This window comes from Dipodomys merriami, unplaced genomic scaffold (genome assembly GCF_024711535.1).
Source record: "Dipodomys merriami isolate MVZ:Mamm:240054 unplaced genomic scaffold, mDipMer1.0.p SCAF_19, whole genome shotgun sequence".
NCBI lineage: Eukaryota > Metazoa > Chordata > Mammalia > Rodentia > Heteromyidae > Dipodomys > Dipodomys merriami.
In genome coordinates, this window is record NW_027203270.1 from 19,713,243 (window position 1) to 19,731,362 (window position 18,120).

Sequence of the window (18,120 nt, forward strand, 5' to 3'; positions counted from 1 at the left end):
GGATGGTAGGGAGAAAACAATGGAGGGGGTAACAATGCTCAATAAGTGTACTCATTACCTTACTCATGTAACTGTAACCCTCTGTATAGTATCTTTACAATAAAAAAAAATTAGAGCAGAGGCCTCATTAGCACCATGTTAAGAGACTGCTCCCCTGGAAGGAAGGGGTACAGATTTCCAGCTCTCCACACACACAGCAGAGCTGTGGAGACAGGCTTGAGGTTTCCATTCATCCCACCAATTTCCTTAATGTCAAGGAAAAAGGTTAGAGGCTTGGGCAGGATCACCACAGAGCAACAGCTTCTCACAAGCCCTCAACTATATAGGCTGGAAGAAAACATGAATCTCCATGTTTTTCTGTTTTGCTGTTGTTTTTCGTTTTTTTTCTCTGACCTGCTTTTCAGATCAGCCAGTTGGCTTAAGCATCAGGGAAACTCTTTGGTCTCAGTCCAGATCGTTAAGGCAAGGGCAGAATAAAATCCATGGGGGAAACAACAAAGATTATAAAATTGTGTCTAAAAGCCTCTTATTATCTTTTTAGTTTATTTTACCTTTATTTACTTATGGTGCTGGGGATCGAACCCAAGCTTGTATACATGCTTGTACTTTTACCAGTGAGCCATGCTCTTGGCTCTGAAGTAATGCATTTTGAGAATTTAAAAGTTTCTAGATAATTTGATGCGTATAGATGAATGTGCTAGATTTCTTTTCATCTGGTTTCTCTTTTTTTTTAAGAGACAGGATCTACTCCTGGGTTCAGCTTATGTATAAAATCCAAGTGTATTAAATTGCAATATTACACTGAAGAACATAAAACAAATATGTACAGGAACATTGGTCTTTCAATTATGCTTAGTATAACTATTTAAATTTTAATAAATCCTAATGGCATTGACGTGAATCATGGAGACATGCAGGCAGGATGGAAAGATGCTTGAGTCCATCAGGTCCAAAGAACTATTAGAGAATAGCTGAGATGAGCCTCAAGGAGAAGCTATAAACCATAGAGCTGGACTTGGGGAAGGATGATGTCAACATTTTAAGGAAAGAGTTTTTCAACCCACTGTAACTGACCAGCCAAACTGTAACTAAGTATGATACCAGAAAAGAAAAATGTTCATATGTTAAATTGAAAATGTTTCAGATATGAAATTGAAATGTTTCATTATAAAACTGAAAATGTTTCCAACACACACACACACACACACACACACACACACACACACACACACACACACACACACACACATCTTTTCTTATAGGAAACTAGGAATGTACTTTCGTGAGAAGGGTGTAATCCAAAATTTGAGTCAAGGTAGAGACTTTCTTTGAGTGATAATGGTGGAGGATTTTAAAAAGGAGAAACTGAGATGCTACACAAGGAAACTATGATCCACTGAGGCAAGCTCTTAGTTTGGGCCACAAGGAAATATTAGGAACTTTGAGCAATTGTTAGGATGAACAAGAAGCCAGACAGTAAAAAAATGTAAAGTGTTGCTCACTAAGAAAAACTGAAAACAAGCAAAAACAATCATGGGGAAGGGGGAGACAAGCTTGAAGAAAGCTCACTTCTAAATATGGAGCACTGTAAAGTGTAATCTTAAACGATGGGTAGAATAACCAAAAAGGAAAGTCTTTTTGAAACCATTTCCTGAGTGTCACAGGATCGTGATCTTGGCACACTAGACAAGAAGTCAGTCTTGGCTCTCATTTCTGAGTAAAGACTGATTGTTGTTTTCAGCTTCAGAATCATCCTGGGAGAAGAGACAGAGGACTTAATTGTGCCCCCAGAAAGAGAAGCAATGTTCTAAGTTTTAACAAGCTAGATGAGAAACTTGATGAAGTAGAGCAAATACAAGAACTTCCTCCTACATGTGTAAAGTCAACAAACCTTGTCAATGATCCGTTGGGAAAGAAGCTTAGGGATGTTGTTGAAGTTTGTACTCTCCCTGGTAAAGGACCTAGAAGGAGCTAGAAGTCTATAGCAAAGGGAGAAGAGGGGGTATATGGAACCTGTGTATAACCTTGGGGGAAGTAAGGTAGATTAAAAACCTCTGTTTTTGAAATAAAGAAATTGTGGTGTAAGCACATTGCAGAGGTAGTGAGATAACCTCACCAGAAGAAATAAGGAATTAAAAAGTGGTTCTTATAGACCAGGATTGTGTGTCTCTGTGTGTATATATATGAATGATATGTTTTATACAGTGCCAGCTTTGCTATCAGGTGGATGTCATACATCTTGTAAAGGCAAAAATAATCAAAGCAACAAAATTTAAGTGTCAACTAGTATTTTTTTCAGTGGCAGTAGTAACCTGTTAATCTTTTCTTTCCCCTGAAACTGAGACTATTGATTGTGTATTTGATTTACTATCATTGGTTTTATAGTAGTTTATAATCTATAACGAATGCCAGTTAATGTCCTTTACTAGCAAAAGTAGCTATTTTCAGTTGATGATTCCCATCTCTTGTCTTTTTAACCTAGAAAAGGAATCTCTTGCTGGCATTTGAAGCAGCTGGAAGTGTAGGCATCAAGCCCAGCCTGGTAAGTACCTGAGCTGGTATTCTTGTATCACTTTATTCTATTTGCATGGGAAAGGACTTGATTATCTACTAAACAATGTGTTGTACAGCTCTGAAATCCATTTGCAGAAGATCTGTTAATTATGATTTTTTTTTGGGAGGGGGAGTCCAGTCGTCGGGCCTGAACTCTAGGCCTGGGTGCTGTCCCTCAGCTCTTCAGCTCAAGGCTAGCACTCTACCACTTGAGCCACAGCGCCACTTCCGGCTTTTTCTTTTTTATGTGGTGCTGAGGAATCGAACCCAGGGCCTCCGGCATGCAAGGCAAGCGCTCTACCACTGAGCCACCTTCCCAGCCCTAATTATGATTTCTAATGTAATGTTATCTAGTTTGTTTGATCACATATGGTTGAGAGTTTTTAAATTAAGATTTTCATATGAATAAATTCCAGTTTGGAAGTACAATGGGCTGAATTATCATTAAAATTCATGTTCAAGTCATTTAGAAATCTCCATGAAAGGTCATTTTTTAAAAAATTTCAGGACAAGGCTGAGTGCTCAAGAAAGAATATGAAATAAGCAGATGCTAGAAATTTGAGGAAGTGATAACCAAATCTTCAGGTATTAGCTGACCATAGCCACCCCAAGGGTAGAAGTGGGTGGGGTAGATTGGGACATATAATCAATAGATACCTAATAGGCCTAAATGGCTGCAGGCTTTATTTAATGCCCACACAGAAACTAGGACCTAAGCTCCTACACAAAGCATTCATATTGTGACCCCTGTATAAAACCAAAGATCATAGTATACTATTCTTCATAATGAAAGCAGAGCTTTAAAAAACTATACCTGCATTCAGAGAGATGAAAATGTACCTTGGATTATTTTGGGGGTGATGTTATTAAGAAAAAAGATACTCTGACTTATGTAACTGTAGCCCCTCTGTACATCACCTTTATAATAATAATTTTAAAATTAAATAAAAAAAAGAAAAGGGCCAGGTAAGATTTAGAGTGCTACACAAACCCTTATCTTCTATATGGGAGACACCTACAGTTAATAGCTGATGGAACTATGTTCACAAGCCAGATTACATACCACTCAAAAAAAAAGTACTGACTTGAGCTAGCCATCAGATACAAGCAAGGATTATTTACCAGAACTTCAGATAATAAATAATAAGAAACTTCACAATGACTACCGTTAACGTACGGAAGAGATAGGAGACTAGGTGTTGTAGCACACAGCTGTAATCCCAGCTGCTCTAGAGACAGGCTAGATGATTTTGAGTTTCAGCCCAGTCAAGGCAACATAATAAAGCCCTTTCAGGAGGGAGGGGGGAGAGAGAGAGAGAGACAGAGGAGGGAGAGGGAGAGAAGGGAAAAAGAAAAGAAAATAGATTAGAAATTGTAAGGAAAAAAAAACAGTAGTATTAAAAGGAGAGAGACTTTGGAAAAGGGACCAGATAAAGCTTCTAAACACCTAACTGTTAGAAAGCATTCTTCCTTCAGGCACTGTGTAATGAGAGTTAAGGGTGCTACAGCACAAGGTATATAGCTCCTTGTAGAAAGACTTGAGTAGAAGAATTACAGAGCAGCAAGAACATGTGTTCTCCGGGGCTGGCCTGTCCATGATTTGGAAAGGTACACTACTGCCCTGATCATTTATTTAGTCCACAGGACTTTGCTCATTGATAGCATCACCCAGACAGTCTTCCAATTGTCACACTCTTGGAGCAAGGTCATCATGACTCAGGATTTGGGAGCAGCAAACTGATCCTTAGGCATGACTGAGCTTACTTTGTAGTATAGTTTGTAATGTGCACTTCAGTACACACCACATTCGTTACACAAACATTTGTCCTCTCTTTACTGTGTGCCATGCTCCATTCTGAGCTTTTCCCATGTATTGGCCCTCTGGACCCTCACAGCCCTACAGGCTACGAGGAATGTTCAAGGGACATGGCCACCTGTGGTGAATAAAAGATCACATGATTGATGAGAGCCAAGATGAGAGTCAGGCAGGTAATCTCCAGAGCCCAGGCTCACAACCACTAGGTAACCCTGCATCCATGACAGCTGTGTCCACCTTCACAGTGCAGTATCAATGCCTCATTATATAGTAATTCATCTGATTATATGGCATATCTCACCCTCGCCTCTGCCAGACTGTGAGCTTTCGAGAACAAGAAGTCCAGGCTTTTTTTTTAGTAGTCTTTTAAAATAAACATTTATGAATCATTTATTCATGAATCAATAAATATTGCAGTTATTTCTTCATGTTTCTCAGTTAAGATTTACCATCTTAACCATTTTAAGAGATAGTAAATAACATTCACATTATTGTGCAGCTACCACCTCCTCCTTGACCTCCTTCATCTTGCAAAACCGAAACTCCTTCCCTGTTAAACATTAACTTCCCTCCCCACCTTCAGCCCCTGACAGCCACCTCTCCCCTTTCTGTCTCTACATATACTTACTTTTGGTGCCTCATATAGATGTTCTTTGTCATTCCCTATTTGTTCCCATGACTGGGTTGTTTAACGCATTGCAGTATCCTCAGGGTTCACCTGTGTTTAGGATATGTTAGAATTAGCCTCCTTTTTAAAGCCAAACCTTATGGCACTGTGCATTTATTCCCATTCCCTTATCCTTCATTTATTATTGGACTCTAGGGTTGCTTCCACAGCTCACCTATTGTGAATCATGCTGCCATGAACATGGGGTGCAAGTGCATTAGTTTTTTATGACTAGAAGCTCTTAGAACATTGCTAAATTGCAAACTGTTGTTTGGTAATATATGCTATTCAAGGGATCTGTTGTATAGTGTATAAGTTCATCAACACTGGGGTACTGAGAAAATGCTTAGCCAGTGTCTCCCAAATCAAGTTCATTTGCATGTTGGCTAGAACTTTTTTTTTTTTTTTTGCCGGTTGTGAGGCATGAATTCTGGGCCTGGGCACTGTCCCTTTGCTCTTCAGCTCAAGGCTAGCACTCTACCACTTGAGCTACAGTGCCACTTCCGGCTCTTTCTGCTTATGTGATGCTGAGGAATCAAACCCAGGGTCTCATGCATGCAAGACAAGCACTCTACCACTGAGCCACCTTCCCAGACTGGCTAGTTTTTTTTTATCTTCTGCTTTTTTTTTCTGTTTCCAGTATCTCACACTTTTGTATTTATCCTGCTCAAATCCATGCTATGGCTACCCATCCTAAACCCTGGGATTAGGGATAGAGATGGGAGTGTGGGTTCTTTGCATCAGAATGTGCAGGCAGGTTGCAAAGGGTGCTGTTACTCAGAATTGGCCGTGAAGATCAGAATCAGCTTCATGTGGGTCGTAGAAACTTGCTTCTCTTTGACAGATGAATGATCAAAAGCCCACAGCATGGCAGCTGTCAAGGTAGAGGGTGCAGGAAGGAGCCCCCAGAACTCAGTTCTCAGGAGACAGGATATAGAGCAGCATTGAGGACAACTGGGTATGCAAGATTCTGTCTCCAAAGAAAAAATGGGTAGAAGCAGCTGTAAATATCCAGAGAGATCCTGCAGTTTGTTTCCATTTTGGTTTGTTGCTTCATTCAGAAAAAAACAAAAATTGAGTCCTCCAAGACTATTTTTGGTTGGATTCAGGCCCCAACATTAGATTATGCACAAATAGAGACCTATGTTCAAACTCATTAGCTGGCCAAATGAAAATAACTGTTTCAATAAAGCAACAAATATAAGGAAGGAAGGCCAAGTGATAGGATTACAGTGGATTTTGTTTTTGTTTGCTGTGCTGGTCTGGGGCTTGAACATGGGGCCTAGATGCTATCCTTCAGCTTTGCTTTTTTTGCTCAAGGCTAACACTGTACCAGTTGAGCCACAGTTGCATTTCTGGCTTTTTGGTGGTAAGTTAGAACTAAGAGTCTCAGACTTTTCCTGCCTAGGACAGCTTCGAACTGAGATCAGTGTTGTTTTAGTTGGTACTTCTCTACTAGCAAATTATATTAGGCTTTTTTTCAGATTCTTATTTACTACCTATCTTCTTTGATCTACTATCTATTTGGTCTTTTGCTCATTTCTAAATAATATTCTTTTTTTCTTGTTGCATCAAATAAGTTGTGTATACTGGATATAGTCTTTATCATACATTTGATTTTTAAATAGTTTCTCCCAGTTGGTGGTTGTTCTTTTCAGTCTCCTTCTCAGAGAAGAAATTTTATTTTGCTTCATTTTTTGGTACTATGGTTTGAACTCAGAACATCATAGTGCTTGCTTGGTTTGCTTGCTCACTCTGATGGCACTATACCATTTGAACCACACTTCTATCCCTACTTTTTACTGGTTATTTTGGATATTTACTGTTATAGACTTCTGCCTAAGCTGGCATCAAACCTTGATCCTCTTGCTCTTAGCCTTCTGAGTAGTTAGGATTACAGATAGCAAAGTTGTTAATTTTGATAAAGCCAGTTTTATCTTTTTTTTTTTTTTTTTGCCAGTCCTGGGCTTGAACTCAGGGCTTGGGCACTGCCTCTGAGCTTCTTTTGCTCAAGACTAGTGCTCTACCACTTGAACCACAGCACCACTTCTGGCTTTTTCTGTTTATGTGTACTAAGGAATTGAGTCCAGGGTTTCATGCATGCTAGGCAAGCACTCTACCACTAAGCCACATTCCCAGCCCAATTTTTTTCTTTCTTAATCATATATTTGACATTAAATCTTAAAATCTGATTGCCCAACCCATATAGATTCTCTCCTGTATTTTTTTTATAGAACTTTCAAAATTTTAAATTTAGGGTTCTTATCTACTTTGAATTAATTTGTGTATAAGCAATAAAGTAGATGTTTAATCAAACCTTTTTGTGTGCTGACAATAAGGCTTGAACTGTCAAGACTGCACTCTTACTTGTTTTTTTCATTCAAGGCTGAAGGAGGTATGAGTCTCCCAGATTTATTTGCTTGTACTGGCTTTGAACTTTACTGGTCAAATCCTGCTTCCTAAGTAGATAGGATTACAGGAGCAAACCACCAGCGCCGCCGCCCCCCCCCCCCCCCCCCCCCCGCAGCTTGTAGTTTAGTCTCTCTTGTTCATTCATTTTCACATGTGGGCTTCCAATCCAGTGTCATTATTTAAATGCTATTCTTTCTCTATTGAATTTCCTTTGTAAAAATAAATAAATAAATTGACTATATTTCTGTCCAATACCATACTGCCTTCATTAATATAACCTTATTTAAAAAATGAAAATTTAGTCCCTTTGGTTGATCATTTTAGAATTGTTTTGGCTATGATAGTAATTTTGCTTTTATGGACTTTAGAGTCAGTTTGTCTACCAAAAAATAAAGGTTTGCTGAGATTGTGATTGGCACTGTAGCTATATAACAAAGTAAGAATAATTAACATATTTATAATGTTCTCTTCCAATCCATGAGCACAGAATATATTTTTACTTATTTAGATCTTTAATTTCTTTTGTAAGTATTTTGTGGTTTTCTAAATATAGATCCAGCATATTTTTTAAGTTTTTATTGTTATTATAAAGTTAATGTACCGAGGGATTAGAGTTACAAATCAAATAAAGAGTACATTTTTTGTGGGATGAGAGGGAAAAGCTAGGAAGAATGAAAGAAGGGGTGACATTGTCCAAAAAGAAATGTATTCCTGGAAGTGGTGTTGTGGCTCAAGTGGTAGAGTGCTGAAGAGCTAAGGGATAGCGTCCAAGCCCAGAGTTCAAGCCCCATGACCGACAAAAAAAAAAAAAAGAAATGTACTCTTTACCTGAGTTCTATAAGTATAACTTCTCTATACATTACCTTTATAATAACAATTTAAAATTTTTTAATAAAATATTTCTGTAATTAAAAATAAAGAGTACATTTTTTAACAATGTCACCCCTTCCCTCACTCTCTCCCAGTTTTCCCTTCTGTCCCCACTCACAGGTTGTATTTTCAACATAGTGTGTAGTGACTACCACTGTTACGTTTGTTATTCCTTTGTTCCTCCCAAAAACAGATAAACAAGCAAGACAAAAAGAAAAGAGAACAAAAATAGCAACAAAGAAAAAAACTTGTTTCTATTTCCTGGAGTTCATTTCAGTAAATATTATTTTATATGATCAGATGCACATAGGTATTGCACATTTGTGGTCCTAGCCTAAGAATATCCTCTATTGGTCTTGCTGTGTGTGAATGATTAGAGTCCTGTATAATATATCATGTCCGTGTTGTTGTTATTATTGTTTTACCATCCAGTGTGTTTACTTGTAGGTTTATAGACACATTCTAGCTACCACAAATGAGGGAAATCGTGTAACCTGTGTTTCTCTGGCTCTGGCTTATTTTGCTTCATATAATTTTTCCAAGTCTTTCCATTTCCTTATGAATATCATTCTTTCTGATGGATGAGCAGAGTTCCATTGTGTATATATACCACATTTTCTTCATCCATTGGTCCATTGAGGGGCCTCTGGGTTGATTCATATCTTGGCTATGGTAAATAATGCTGCAATGAACATGGTTACAACACATATTTTTGTAAGACTTAGACTTTAAAACTTCTTTGAGGGTGCTATTAAAGATGTTTTTTCTCATCATAAATTAAGTTGTTCATTTCTGGCAGAGGAAAGTGATAGAGTTTTGTATACTGACTGTATTCTGAAGCCTTGCTAAACCAGTTTGTAGACCTAATTTTCAGCCTAGAGCATCCTGTCAACTGCTACTAAAGCATCTTCAGTGCCTCTTTTGCACTCTGTATGGCCTTTTATTTTGTTTTCATGCCGTATTACATTAGCTAGATCTCTCAAGACTGTAGTGAATATCAAGTGACAGCATCTTCATCTTGTTCCCAATTTCATGGGGAAAAGAATTACCTTCACCATTATGTATAATGTCAGCTACTAGGTGTTGTATGTGTCCTTTACTAGGTCAAATAAATTTCCTTCTATTATTGGGTTTGTTTTCCTTCAAGTTTTTTTTTATCATGAATGTTCTTTTTTGGATTTGTATAATCCTCTTTCTTCATCTGTTGCTTAGACCATCTGGCTTGTCTTATTTAGTCTGCTGATGTGATAAATTACATGACTTACAAATACTGAATTTTTTGCATTTCTGGGATGAGCCTCACTTGATCATGATATATTATACTTTTATAGATTAATGGATTCAGTTTGCTAATATTTGTTCACTTTGTTAATATTTGTTCACTTAGTTAATACTTGTGTTTCTCTGTTCCTCTTGGAAACTGGATCTGTGGTTTTCTTACAGTGTCTTTGGTTTTGGAAAGGCAACGCTGGCCTCATACATTCAATTGGAAAGTAGTCCCTTTTCCATTTTCTGAAAGTGATTGTGAAGACTCGCTATTGGTTTTTAAGTATTTCGAGAAATTTATCAGTGAAATTACATAGACCTTTTTTTTGAGGGGGGGCAATTAACTACCAATTCAAACAAATGTCTTGTATCCTAAGATTTTTACTTATGCAGCACTCTCTCTTCTGAAATGTACAAAATGTGTTTCCAAAATTTTTCAAATATAAAATTAACAGTGTACCTTGGAATGTTGGGGAATGTGTGTGTCTGTCATAGAGCTTGAGGGCTTGAGCACTGTACCTGAGTTTTTTATTCAAGGCTAGCTCTCTACCACTTGAACCACAGCTGCATTTCTGACTTTTTGATGGATAATTGGAGATAAGAGTCTCATAGACTGTCCTCCTCAGGCCTGGCTTCCAATCATGATCCTCAGATCTCAGCCTCCTGTTGAGTAGCTAGGAGTACAGAAGATTACAGCTCCTGGCAGCCATTGGTACCTGTCCTCTCCCCCTTTTAACTTCAGTTATTGTTAGTGTGAGACTGAATAAAACCATGAATATTGGTTTCTGTCATGGTTCTTCATACTGCTCTTGTGACCATGGCCATCTCTGGGACCTCTTCTCCATTAGAGAAGAGAGTCTGCCATCTCTCTTATGCTCATCCCTAGACTTCCATCCACGTGTGCGCACGTGTGTGTGTGTGTGTGTGTGTGTGTGTGTGTGTGTGTGTGTGTGTGTGTGTGTGCGCGCGCGCGCCAGTCTTGGGGCTTGCACTTAGGGTCAGGGTGCTCACTATCCCTGAGCTTTTTTGCTCAAAGCTAGTAGTACTCTACCACTTGAGCTACAGCTCCACTTATAATATTTTGGGTAATTAATTAGAGATACGAGTCTCATGAACTTCCCTGCCTTGGCTGGCTTCAAACCCTGATCCTTAGGTCTCAGCCTCCCAAATAGCTAGGATTACAGGTGTGAAGCCTGACATTCAACTACTTCATCACTTCTTTCTCATGCAGGCAGCTTCCTGTTGTACACGCTCCAGCTAGACATACACCATTCTCTGTATGACCCTGAGCTCAGTGGCCTCAATGGAAGGAGACTTTCGATCCTATAATTCATGATCATTTTGTTTTTCAGCCACATCAGTGCAGGATGTTCCACTTGCTTCTTCCCCCACCACCCATACTGACCATTCTTAGCATTACAGGGAGCAAAGAAGGTACAGTGTGTTCAGATGACCTGGAAGCAAAGGACAGTTAGCTCCTGAATAGACTCATCTATTTTGTCGACAGCTAGGAATAGATGTGCTCAGTAGTTCCACCTTATTTTTCCACTGTCGCTCTGCTTCTGGTTTTATGTCAGGGTTCTTTCCTTTTGTTCCCTTATGACCACAAAAGAATCTAAATTCAATCCCAAAGTTAATTATTAAACATGTTCAGTGGCACAAATTTCCAAAATGCTTGACTGAGTGTTCTGTGAGATACCCAGCTCTCTTGCCTGTCACCTCTGGCACTAAGCTAGTGTGCTTCACCCAAAGCTGGAAATAATAGGCCTGTGCCACAGTGCTTAGCCATTGGTTGAGATGGAGTTTCATGAACTTTTGTGCCCCATTTAGCCTCAAATCATGATCCTCCTGATCTTAGCCTCCCCTCCAATGGCTAGGATTACAGGATTGAACCACCAAACCTACTGCAAATTTTTTTGTATCATGTTTAAAGAAAAAAGCAACTGAAGTCATACATATCTTTTTAATGGACTTATCCCCTAGATAAATAGAATGTCATTTTTTAACTTGGCACATTCAATACCATCAGGGTTTGCCTGTACTTTTATTTGTGTAGATGGAGGGTCTCTGGGAGAAAAGGTCCTGACTTGGATCTGAGTCTCGCAATCTCTGAGTCTCTTAGTCTCTGCATCTCTTAGGGATGGGGTCTGTGATGCTACCTGTGACTTATCTTTCCTTTTGCCCCACAGGAGCTCAGTGAGATGCTATATACCGACCGACCTGACTGGCAGAGTGTGATGCAATACGTGGCCCAGATCTACAAGTACTTTGAGACGTAAACCTTAGGGCCTAATAGCTGCTGCCACCATCACCGCAATTTGAACCTGGAAGCACCTGGTTGCTGTCCATTTTCCAGCCATCTGGATTTCTAAGGAAGGCTCAAGCTAAGTGGATCAGTACTCAACTGAGTATCCAAGCTGGGCTCCACATCTGGAGCATAAGTTGGAGATCTGTGCTCTCCTACAAGAGGCATTTAAAGAAGATTGCACCCCCTCCTTCCAGATCAAGATCCCAAGCCCTGACTCCTTTCTGTGAGAACCCAGGGTGACCTTGCCAGACCATTTGGTGATGATTGTACTCTGAAAACATTCCTTACCTACAGCACTTCCAAATCAGTCTTTTTTTAGAACTAACCCCCCCCCCCGTCTTTGCCTTTATAAAATGTTATCTTTGGCAAACTAAACCCCAAAAAACACAAAAACAGAACAACTTTTGCTTCAGAGCAACTTGGAATGCATTGTCCCTACCATTTGGGGAAATACACTCACATTCTAGGTAACAGTTTTGCCACCTAGGATTTGGTTGCACTTTTTAGACCTCACAGTCCATTATTAAATTTCCTAATGTGCAAAGGAGCCCTGGGGGCCTTACTGGAGGGTTTCTGGGAGGTGAGGTGCTCCACAGCAGGAAGTGTACACTGGTCGCGTGTCAGTGGCGCCTTTTGTCCTCCCATTTCTTCACACTCCCTTTCACATTCACACATGTCTGTCTACACCAGAACTTGACAGGTTAGTTGTATGGGAAATAGCCTCTGTCTTTTGTTCACATCACAGATTTGCACAATTGAGCAGGCTGAGGGTATAGATACGGGAATTTAAGAACTATTTCAACTCCAATGGACTCAGTCTTCAGTACTTCATTAGATTTTTTACATTTGCCTGAGGCAGGTATTGATGGCACCATTTGTAACCAATCAACAGCAGTACAGTTTTCCTAGTGTGCTCTTGGTTACCCTAAGTAGCACAGGATCAAGTGCTCAGACCAGATCCCTTCAGCAGCTTTCTAGTTCTTCTAGGGTAAATCAATGTACCCTCCATAGCAAAGGAGGTGCCACTCATACAGCCAGTGGAGGAAAACTTGTAAATACCTGTTACTTGCTGTTTTCAGTGCCAAGTAACTCTGTGTAGGTGCCCCTGAAAAAAGGGTCATCCTCACAGCAAGTCCCTGAGACTTACAACAACAACTGCCATCATTACTTAGAGTGCATCTACTGTTTGTCTGAGCCACTCATGCTGAGCCATGTCCCAGAGGCTACAGATGGACTCCTTGTCCTGGTACTCTCTGGGGCTCTGTCCTTTCCTCCAGGCCAGCACTTTGCTTAAGTGGCACTGAGTCCTGATTCTCAAGCTCCCATCCCTGTCTGGGTTTCATGCTTCTAGAAACCACATATGCCTGGCTTACTCAGATCAAGTGAATCAGAATATCTGGAATAAGAGTGGTCATGAAGTTTATATATATATTTCGAAGTTCTCCAAGACCCTGCTGCACAGCCATGGGGAGAGAGCATCTTTTCCAGTCCCCCACCCCCATGCACACTTATACACACACACACACACACACACACACACACACACACAGTGCAACAGGGAAGGACTCCAAAGCAGTCCTGTGTAGCTGTTCTGAAGCCAGCACTGACTATGTAACTGGTCTCTTCACCAATGGAAGCTGTAAGCTGGGGCTCAGCTGGAACAAAGTTGCCCATTCCTGATGAATATGTTACCTGCATTGTCTCCTGCACCTGTCTGGTTGGAGTCACCATGCACGTTATCTTCATTGTCTCCCAGCTTCAGCCTTGCCTCCATTACAGTGGGGGAGGGCTAGCTAAATTGCAGGATCGGGCTGTGTTTCAACTGGGATTACCACAGAGGTAATCTGAGGTAGTTTGTAGGGGAGCAGTTGAGTGGGATTCAACAAGCATTTAGCCTGTTTGCAACTGTATTTCCAGAGATGACGTGTAAGGGATGTAGAAAGAGCTTTGCATTTTCTGTGCTAGACTGCAGAAATGTTGGAATTTCCCCTCCGCTCCCCCACCCTCGGGCCCCTCCCCGCCTTTCTGGTGGGAGCCCACATTGTAATGACGGCTCTCCTCTGTATACTGCTCCTTTCATCTTGAAAAGAAGGGGAAATAAGTGTCATAGTGGAGCAAGGCCATGTGCATTTTGTTTTATGGCTAGTATTCACTTTGCCAGGGTTACAGAAGTGGAATGGCATGCTTATTCACAGAAACCCATGGTGTCAGACTAGGCACAACTGATGGTGGTTGGTACAGGACAGTCTCTCCAGCACCACCAGCCTCCTGAGGCCTGGTGCCAGCAGTTGGGAGTGGAAGTACAAGGCAGGGAGAGCTCCAGAGCACAAAGGAGAGAGCAAGGTGGCCTCTTCTACCTTCCTTCTATTGAGCCAACTGCCTTTCCCAGGTCTCTGAACTGGGGCTCTCAGAGGCCTCAATGGCCTGGCTAAGTTTCTTCTCATCTACCCTCAGCCAATACATAGTAAAAATTATTCAGTAGTTCCGATGTCTTTTTTAAAAAGTTGTATGTATGACAGCTGCAAACTGCAAGACCTTAGGATGCTAAGATGTAGAGAGATCTGCATTCTCCATGGGTCCCTCTGACCCTGTCTTAGCTGACCCCTGGGCTCCAGTCGCTTTTCACATCACAGACAATGCTTGTCTTTCCATTCTTCATTCAGTTGTTTTACAGCTTTTTTAGAGCCCACCCAAAGTAGCTATCAGGGGTAAAAGACAAGAAAATGTGCCCCACCAACCATGGTGGTGAATGTCTATAGTTCCAGCTACTCCAGAGGTTAAGAGGCAAGGATTGCTTGAGTCTGAGTGTTAGAACACAACTTGGACAACATAGTAAGACCCTATCTCAATAAAAACAAAAACAAAACCGGGGCACTGAGGGGTCACACCAGAAGCTGAGATTTGAGGACTGAAGTTTGAAGCCAGCCCAGGAAGACAAATCTATAAGACTCTTATTTCCAGTTAACCAGCAAAAAAAATTAGAGGTATGGCTCAAGTGGTACAGCACCAGCTGTGAACATAAAAGCCAAGCAAGAGTGTGAAGCCCTGAGTTCAAGCCCCAGTACCAGTACACACAAAAATGTCCTAAGATACTAAAATAATGAGCTATCTAGTAATGATGATATCTCCTATGTTCTCTTTCCTGATACCCTCAAGTGCCAGCCAACCCTCTCAGTCTCTGCCCCTCCCTCTTTCCCTGGGATGTCACTGCCGGTGGAGAGAAGGCTGGGGTTGTTAGAGGCAGAACCACCTGCCAGTCCAGCAGTTAGTTCTTATTATTCCATAATTGGAGTGCCATTTTTGAGATGCCTAATCAGTGACAGCCTTTTTTCAAGAAATGTTTTTAATACCGTCGTTTGCCCAGGTTCCCTGGGTATCTGAGTTCAGTGATTCGGGTTGGAGTTTTGCTGAATCTAGAACACCTTGTGTAGCTCACTGACTTTAACTACATTAGCTGAATGCAGTTGATACATCTGTGGCCTCATTTCTATAGAGCACACTAGGTCCTACCAAGCACCGTCAGGACATGACATGCTAATGTAGATGTATTTAATTATTAACATGGACGTGTAAGATGTATCACTGTGTAATATTTCTAATAAATATATTTTGTCTCTGTCTCATTTTGATTTATTTTCCCCAGGGATATGTATTTTCGAAGTGCCAGACCAACATTATATCCGCTTTCAAAGCAGCTTCTCTACAAGCTCCTCATGCATCCCTTCCCCGCCTGCTCCCCCCCCCCCCAGCTTCTTTCAGTCGACAAACAGATAGAGCTTACCTGGGGGGACAAGGCCTGATGGCTCTTCTGCCACCTTGCGCCCAGTAGCCTTACTCTTATTTAGATCATGCTCAGGGCTCTACCTGGATGCTGCCAAGCTATGTGAATGTGTATAATTCAGGGTCAGGCATGTGACCAAGTACCCACTGAGAACCTGGAAGCTGAACGTGAGGGTATTAAACAAGAGGGCGTTAATGCAAAAAGATCGAGGAGACAAAGTTAATTTAAAAAATTCTAACTAACAGAGAATGCCTATTTTTTTTTTGGCACCAACACCGTGCCAATTCAGCAGATGATGAGTGGCTCTTTGGGCATCATCTGGAACTGTAGCATCAGGCCACTTTCTCTAGAATCCTCACTTCTCCCTCATGCCAGAGAAGCTCCACCATCCTGACGTTTTCCTCCTGAAGGCCTGGACTGCTCCAGACCAGCACATTTTCCGATGAGCAGTTTAGCACCTACCCCTCACTTTGGACTGTAAGGTGACAAGCAAAAACTGTGTCCAGTAAATACCAAGTCTTGTTCACTGAAGATGTTATCATCTGTCCCATGTTCAGGCACCTCACACGTGTGTGTAAGCCCACTAGCTCATGCACAAGCACAATGGGCATTTGTGGATGGCCAGAGTCTTTGAACTTGTGAACAATTTCTGTTTGCCATTGTTTAGGGCTCATCAGAGCAGTTCTTGTCCTGTGGGTCTGGTCCTGCATAAAGGAAGCCTCATCTGTGGGCACCTCAAGGCTGGGCTGTCTCAGCACATGCACTTTAAAGGTCGGGTAACGAGTTGGAAGTGACCATCTAGTAGCACTGAACCTACGGTGTCCTTCTTAGTGCCTCTGAAGCCTCATATGAAAATCGTCTCCATAAATTTCTGTTGCAATCACAAAATACCACAGACTAGGTAATTTGTGAAGAACAGAGATTTATTTAGCTCACTCTCTGGAATCTAGAAGTCTAAGAGCATGAAGTAGGCATCTGGTGCGGGGCCTCCGGCTGCTTCATAGAATGGAGGAAGGCATTCTATTGTGAGAGCGAGCAGTTGTGCCAGCTCAGGTCTCTCTCCGGAGGTCACCAATGCCATCATGGGGTCCCCACTTTCATGACCTGGTTACCTCCCAGAGGCCCCACCCCCCAATGTCACTAGCATATGACTCTAATGACTAAGTTTCCAAATAAGAACTTGAGGAGACATTGAAATCTTAGCATCAGTGGAGGAAAAACAGAAGTGGTGGTGGTTTTTTGTTTGCTTGCTTGCTTGCTTTTGCCAGTCGTGGGCTCTGAACTCTGAGCCTGGGTGCTGTCCCTCAGCTCTTCAGCTCAAGACTAGCACCCTACCACTTGAGCCACAGTGCCACTTCTGGCTTTTTGTGCTTATGTGGTGTTGAGGAATCAAACCCAGGGCCTCATGCATGCAAGGCAAGCATTCTACTACTGAGCCACCTTCCCAGGCCAGGTGGTGATCTTAAGCAAGGCCTAAGAGGCTCCCAATGGGGCCTGATGCACGGAGTGCTGGCCATGGCACCTGCTGTTACATCATGGGCAGTTGCCTCTGGCGGGTCATCCACTCTGTGCCTCTCGGGCTACAGATGGTTCTTTCTTTGCTGAGTGAGAAGGGCTGTGGTTTTTAGGGTGTGCTGTATTTAGCTGTACTTCCCTCAACTCCTCCAGGGTGGAATTGCATACTTCTTTGCTTACAATGCCTAAACCTAACTAATGAGCAACAGTTGCTATACAAAGAACATTTGATGAATTGGTAGAAACATCTAGCAGTTGTATACTTGCTCCTGCTTGGAATCCGTTCTTGAACTGTGGTTGTGAACAATTGTTTCCTGAATTTTCCAGCTTGATGGTCAATTGGAAAAGCTGGAGAGAAACTGGGAACTCAGATCCCTGCTCATTTTTTCCTTTCTTCTTTGCTGCAATCTCAAGGAGACTTTCAGAGCCTTCCAGACACATTCATTCTAACTTAGCTCATGGGCCAAAACTTCAATGGGATTTTTCTAGATTGTGAAAAATCCTCCATAACATGTCTTGGCCGGAACATTCACAAAGTTGGCCGGAGAACCAGCAGCCTCTCCCATGTGTCCCTCTGGGCTGCTATTTATAATTTTCTTTAAAGCATATCATTACCCTCATATCAGAAAAATGAAGCAAAATAGAAAGCAAGACATGGGAAAAGTTCACCACAGCTTGCTTTCCTTGCTACATGTGACCTCAAAGGCTGGGCCACAGTTTGAAAAGTCTGAAACTAGAAAACACATCTGCCTGAAGAAGAAACCTTGTCTTGAGAAATGCAAACTCAGGGCAGGAACACAGCCTTATCAAAACATCTCAGGATAGGTGGAGGACATCACTCAGCACAGTGGCCAGAGCCCAGCAGCAGGTTGTGCAGCTTCTGGCAACAAGAAAGACAATCCAGCCCCAGACCCTGCCCTGTGCTCTTTTTC

General features: G+C 41.5%; 1 protein-coding gene across 4 annotated transcripts in view; it reads left to right on the forward strand.

The window, feature by feature from the left end:
* Window positions 1-15,511, forward strand: part of Specc1 (sperm antigen with calponin homology and coiled-coil domains 1) — a 252,278-nt gene extending 236,767 nt beyond the window's left edge. For all 4 annotated transcript variants that reach the window (XM_070027618.1, XM_070027617.1, XM_070027616.1 and 1 more), the window contains 2 exons: window positions 2,483-2,542; window positions 11,774-15,511. In XM_070027618.1, the coding sequence (XP_069883719.1) occupies window positions 2,483-2,542; window positions 11,774-11,863 (150 nt within the window). In that variant the 3' untranslated portion in view covers window positions 11,864-15,511. The remainder of the gene's footprint in view (window positions 1-2,482; window positions 2,543-11,773) is intronic.
* The last annotated feature ends 2,609 nt before the right edge of the window (window positions 15,512-18,120 follow it).